General features: G+C 30.3%; 1 protein-coding gene across 1 annotated transcript; it reads left to right on the top strand.

The window, feature by feature from the left end:
- Nucleotides 1–346: 346 nt before the first annotated feature.
- On the top strand, nt 347–2,051 carry LOC142629452 (MLP-like protein 328). The gene is made up of 2 exons (XM_075803442.1): nt 347–633; nt 1,541–2,051. The coding sequence occupies exons 1-2, from the start codon at nt 447–449 to the stop codon at nt 1,810–1,812; spliced, it is 459 nt and encodes a 152-aa protein (XP_075659557.1). The 5' UTR covers nt 347–446; the 3' UTR covers nt 1,813–2,051.
- The last annotated feature ends 5,038 nt before the right edge of the window (nt 2,052–7,089 follow it).

A 7,089-nucleotide genomic window follows, 5' to 3' on the forward strand; every position in this document is an offset into this window, starting at 1 on the left:
TTTTGGTGGTGAAATCAATATACTCAAGTTTTTTCTTTAATTAATTTTTTTTATGATTTAAATTTTTTAATGACTACCATACTAAAAATTCTAATCTAACCTCACCATTGATTATTACGTATGCATAAATTTGTTTGGCTAGCTGAATAACAAGAGGACAATTGGGTTTCCTTACTTTGGGCCACCACCAGACTAGCCTCTATCAGTTTTGGTTATCACCTAAATTATATAAAAGGATTTCTGTTCATCAGTAGTCCCCAATTTGAAAAAGGAAAGCAAATGACGTGTCTAATAATCACATAATTTGCCACTACACTTGTATATATAATAAGGGGAAGCCAAGACATCTTCATCAATCTATGCTTAGTATTACAGTTCTTAGTTGAGTAGCTACTTTGTTTCTGGGTACTAATACTATCTTCACTACAAAAAAAAAAAAAAAAAACATGGCTCTAAAGTATAAATTGGGGACTGAAGTAGAAATAAAGTCACCTCCAGAGAAGTACTACAACATCTTTAAGGGCCAAGCCTACCATGTTCCCAACGCCGTTCCTGACCATATACAAGGAGTTGATGTTCATGAAGGTGATTGGGAGACACATGGCTCTGTCAAGATCTGGAAATATACAATGGGTAAGGCTGTACTACCCTACTATTTTCAGACTTATACTAGACTGAATTCCTTATTCATTTACTTTATTTTACACTTCACTAGCTCACAAGCCAGTATTTAAGACTTAAAACGTGTTGGCATGGGTTTGGGAGATTCAACATCATCATCCTTTTCATTTCAGGGTTGATGTTTCACTTTCTGAACTTGAGAATTTGATAATGTATAATTTATTAAATAACGTGACATTAAATATTTCTTTAAATTTGTAATAATTATTCTAAAGCATGAAGTTTATCTATTTCAAATATTTAAGGTGACCGTCACCTAAGGATAATAATTGTTGAGTGACTAAAAACTTGAGTGGCTATGCCCTACATTAATTGATAATTAGAGTGAATAATTAATATAATATTATCAAATATATTGACTTGTTTTCACGGGTTAAGCAATTTTCCATCATGTTATATTAAGGTTAAAAAATAAAAACTCTATACTATAATTTCCAAAACCACACCCAAGATTAAAAAGACAGTACTTATTTCTCGTACTGTTGTGCTACAAGATTTTTATCTTTATTTTACCCTAATTAAGGTGCCTCAAAGAGAGTTCTGTATAATACTGGAAGAGCTTTTGTTTCTTTCTTGTTCCATAAAAGGACTTAACTAATATGCACACTAAAGGTTGATGTTTGTCTTCAACATTTCTGTTTTGAATGTTATGGGCTGCATATTTTTCTGAACTTACAAATTTGTGAAACTTTATCAATACTCTCTTTCTTTCTTATTGAATGTTTGGCCAATCTCCAACAATTTTGCAATATCGGACATGATATTTTTGACAATTTTTTTCAGGCATTATAAGCATGTCTGATGTTCATATATTATTGTGAAACTGAATTTGATAATCTTATTTTCTTGTGAACGATAGAGGGAAAATCCGACCTAGTTTTCAAAGAGAAGGTTGAATATGATGACGAAAATAGGTCAGCAACCCTTATTGGTATTGATGGAGATATTATGCAGGAATACAAGTCATTTAAGGGCACCTATCAGGTTGTTCCCAAGGGTACTGGCAGCTTGGCCAAATTGACTATCGAATATGAGAAACTGAGTGACGATGTGCCCCCTCCAGATAAATACATCACTCTGATGGTTAATGTCACCAAAGGTATTGATGAGCTCATTGCTAAGGCAAAATAGGAAGGATGTATCTTCTAGTGCTTGTATAATATAAGCATGTGTGTACTAAAATAATGATGGCCGGTTGTCAATGGCCTGTAGGTCAATTGGCATGTCTATTGTCTAACCTCTCGTGTGAGGCATGCCAAGGCTATTTAATAAAGTTATGGTTTGTGTTTGTATTAATTAATTTGGCCTGCCAAGGCTATTTAAATTGTGTTTGTATTATTTAATAGTAATATTCAGCACGAATTTTCTTCTCTTTTCTCTCCCAATTTTTTAGTGCGATTTTTAGTTTCTTGGACAGACATCGATCACATAGAAGAATAACAAATCAACAATGACATGTTCTTCTAAAAATATGGAAGCGAATGTAGCGAGATCTTTATGGTTGGAGTGAAGATAACTTTCGTAGCTTGTTAATTAATTGGTCCATCTTAATTCATGAAGGTTACTCCAAAAAGAGAGATTGTTGTGATGTTGTTTAAGATATTGTTGCACAGGATACCAAATCTGAGTTGAGCCAACCACCTAACAAACATACAAAGGAATTTACTAACAGTTTGCATGAATCTTAGCATGCAGAAAACAAACAAAATTTACAGAAGAAAACTCCCAGACATTTTAGTTCACTGAAAAATACAAGGGACACTAGGAGTCTAGGACTTTCTTACCCAAAACATGCAATAACTTGGGATATGTCTTGGTCAAATCAGCCTCCTACACTTAAGCAAATTACAAATGTTACCATATTTTCCTACACAAACATTTTTATTGCTTCAACACTGTTGACGCACACAAATGCTTTAAGGGACATTCAGGGAATAACTAGTCAATTGACAATTACCATGTAATGTCCGTACACATAGGAACCTTTCATGGCGGAGTCCATAACGTTGGAAATGCCTAATGACATGTAATTGTAGTTGTATGACTTTTTTGTTTGGCCTTTTATGTTTCAAAATTTTCACTTTATTTAAAGGCCAAATAGAAAATTAAATTAAATATGAAGAGTCAAAATGAAAATTTTGAAATGTAAGGAGCCAAAATGAAAATAACCCAATACTTGAAGGGTCAAAAGTGTCCAGTCAAAAAAGAAAATAAATTGATGTAAATAGACAGAGTTAAAGCAAGAAAAAAAAATTACTCTGTTAACCCGTATGTATACTTGCTTAAAATTTGAAAAATTGAGTAGGGTCATCTAAGTGTGCTTAGCTCATTGACTTTTTAAAATTTTGACATTGTGCTTATGCATATGATAATTCATTTCTAAATGCACAACTATTCAGTTCCCTTTGTTTTGCCTTAATTTTTATGTTGGGGGATTATTATTATTATTTTGAATCCAGAGCAAGGGGCCAAAGCTTTATTGAAGAAAGAAAACTGGGACAGATTAAACGTAGTCCCTTATTACAAGAGAATTAATTTGTATGTTGGGAGATTTGTATGCGGAGACTTGTATTTTTAATTAAATTTGACGTTGTGCTTAAAATATTTAGGGCGTTACAATTTTAAACGTGAGTAGTTACCCAACGCAAGCCACAATTTTAATATTTTTTTTTATAAAAAATATACATTTTAAATTTGTTATTTTAATTTATTTTAGATTTTGAAACTTAATTTAGATTTTTTTTTAAAGTTTAATTTATATTGTTTTCGAAACTTAGTTTTCTTAGATTGGAATTTTATGCTCAATTGTGTAATTTATAATTATTTAGATAAATGATATGTCCACAAGATTTTCACAACATTTTTATAACAAATCCTTAGTGGCAAATTGTTATTGGTTGTTATTATTGGGGCAAAAAAGTAATCTTAGTGTTAGATTCAAATTTGAATCAATAACAACTAACCACCTGTGATTTGTTGTAAAAATGTTGTAGACATAGTATTTTTCAATTATTTATTGTGTAATGAGCCTGAATATTTGAAAAAAAAAATCTCATTTCATATTATGTCTGAGAAAATTGACTTAACTTGATGATCCAATCAAAACTAACCAAATTATTAAGAGTTGGATTATGACGCTTCTCAACTTGAGAGGATTTGATTAGGTTGAGAAATACCTCAATTCAATCTAATATATATGATTTACGCACACTCATAAGATTGAGAATTAATTTTAAACTAGTTGCTAACCCGTGCAATGCACGGAAAAACTATTAATTCTGAAAGAAAAAAATTTAATAATGAGTAAATAGATATTTAAAAAAAATTAATTGAAATTAATCCAAATAAATAATTAATCAACAAAAAATATAGCCTTTAATAAGAAAACAAAAAATCACATGAACCTAGATAAAAAGTGTTTAAGGTGAAGAATTAAGATCAACTTATTGAGATGCAAATATCAAAAACTTCAAGACTTAAAACTTCAAAATTTATAGAATTTCCAACTTTTACTTCAGAATCAAAACAAATTCAACAAATTTATATATAACTTACCAAATAAAAATTTATCATTCCCTAAGTTAGAAGACATAGGTTGCATCTTTGATTTTTCTCCAAAAAAATAGAGATGCTTTATTTGCCATTTACAATATAAAAAATATAAAAAATTAGTAAAAATTTCAACCCAAAAACCAAACCAACGATTATCAACGTGAGTCTCATTTTTTTCAACGTTATTTTTTTTTGGAGTCTTATCATAATTTTTGTTTTTATATAGATTATTAATGTTTGAGTTTGAGTTTGAGTTTAAGTTGGGCTTATTAGAGAGATAGAGTTTTATTCCTTGTTAAGTTTGGATTAAACAAAATTATTTTATTTTAAAAAAAAATGAAATGTTGAGTTTGAGTTTAAGTTGGACTTATTAAAGAGATAGAGTTTTAAACCTGGTTAAATTTGAACTAAAAAATAATAATTTTATTTAAATATTGTGTTAACGTGAAAAATTGTGAGAGTTTCAGAGATTTCAGTTTTATATACTTATATAAATAAGGTACCAAACACCCTCATTGCAGATTGAGAGAAACACTTTGCTTACGAAGACGGAGTTGGTATAGGTAGTAATTGGCCAAGCAACAAGTGGCAACATTTTTATCTATCTATATCTATCTATCTATATATATATATATATATATATATATATATAAATTTTCCTTTTTTATGAAAATATACAATATATTTTGAGTGGTTGATATCGTGACAAATTTAGAATAGCATCTAACTTCTAAAATTATTGTGGGGCCTTTTTTGGTTGCAGCTTCCATAATAGTATAGTTGATTTTTAAAATAAAATAAAATTTTTAATTTTTAATGCAAGCTAAAAGCCAGCAAAAACGTGTGGTGCATTGAAGCAAGGGCTTTATTGAAATTTGATAAAGATTTAAGTAATGCTTGAGAGGCTGAAATATATATTGTAATAGCTATTCAGTAGTTCGACTATATTTCTATTACATAAAATAATCTTTTTTTATAAATAGTTATTCTATAAGATGAGAAATAATTATTACTCTTCAAAATGTTATAATAGTTTTTTTTTTTTTTTTGAGAAACACACACACACACACACAAACACATATATAGGGCAAGGGGATGAGATAAGAGAATACACTCACACGTCAACACCAAAACTGCATGCGGCAGTTAGTGTCGCAGAACAAGTGATAAACCACTTCTCAATATCACACCTTATCGATGTGGGACGACTCAACAACACTGAATATCTTATTTTGAGAAACACACACACACACATATATATATACAGGGGAAGGGGGATGAGATAAAGGAGTCACTCACACGCTAACACCAAAAATGTTATAATAGTTATTTCTTAGTAAGTGAAATAATTTTTAAAATAAATGTATATCTAAATATACAAACTTTTCATGGCCATATATATGACGATATATATATATATGAAAACAAAAAATCATAAAAAATGTTCCTCTCAAATTTTTTAAAAAATAAAATAATTTTATATGTAAAATATTTTTCCTATAGGTAGATATTAAGTTTTGTTCTAATCTATATATACTATAAAATCAAAATCTTTGACTTTTTGTTGACTTTTTTATGTTGTAATACAAAAGTTTTGGAGGCATCACAATTTTCCATGTCACTTATTTATTTTTAAATTTTATTTTAAGAAAATAAGCATCCAAATTGAAACATGAAAACCCAACTCTTATTACTGGGTTAAGCACCTTATCACCATTGTTAAAGCTTCAAGCATCATGTCTATTTCACTATCTCTCATTCTTTCTCTGTTTCAATGTTTACTCTTCTTCTTCTTCTTCTTCTTCTTCTTTCTATGGTTTTGCTCAATGCTTGACTATCAATATCTCGCTCTCTTTTGTTCTTTCTTTGTTTCAGATTTTAAAAAGTGTTTCTTTACTCTTCTTCTTTGCATTTAGCTCTATTTTTTAAACATTTTAATCAATTGTCATCTTTGCAAAACTATGTGGAAAAGTAGCATCTCAAGACTCTAAAACTTAAGTTCAACGATACAACTCGAGCCTCTAAAACTTGAGTTGCATGTGGTGGCAATCTAATATGGAAATAAATCTATGTGGAACTCGAGTATTTAAAAGTCAAGTTTCTGCGTTCACCTAATCTATCCTCTTTTCATTTTCTTCCTTTGTGGGTTCTACTTCTTCCTCTGTCCTTCTTCATCCTCCATCCAAGGGTTCTTCTCTTCTAGTGGCTTTTTCTTCCTGTGGGTTCTTCTCTTCCTATGGTTCTTTTTTCTTCTTCAAATTCTTCAGACTATGGGTTCTTCTCTCTTCTTCAAATTCTTCAGATCTTCTTTTTCTTCAAATTCTTCTATGAAACTTAAGTCTTAGAGACTAGAATTCCACGTGGCAAAAATCTCCATATCAACAATCAGAACTCGTGCTTGTAAGGCTTGAATTTCTTCACTGAACTCAAGCCTCATGGACTCGAGATGTTTTGATCATTTGGGGAACTCGAATTTACTTGGTATTTTCAAAACCTTGTTACTAACGAAATAGTTTCTCATAACCATGCTAGAGGGCAAATATCCCCTCAAATTTAATTATTAGGTTTCTTGGGCCTTGTCTTTCAATGAACCGAACAGTTCAATGTTACGCACTCTTCTAGCTAACATAGTCTTTTGTTTAATTAGTTTTTCTTATTTAAATTTTTATGGGGAAAGCTGAATTGGCACCTCTCCATATACAATGTGCTTGGGATTTTAAGGGGGAAAGAGTTTGAGCTGCGGAATTAGCAGCATGTTGTAATTATCTTTCAAAAAACATTTTTATGGGGAATGGGTTTCACAACAAAGTGTAATGACAGACAAACCAATGTCCGCACCACTATTCAGTTTTTTTT

Source organism: Castanea sativa, chromosome 3 (genome assembly GCF_040712315.1).
Source record: "Castanea sativa cultivar Marrone di Chiusa Pesio chromosome 3, ASM4071231v1".
Taxonomy (NCBI): domain Eukaryota; kingdom Viridiplantae; phylum Streptophyta; class Magnoliopsida; order Fagales; family Fagaceae; genus Castanea; species Castanea sativa.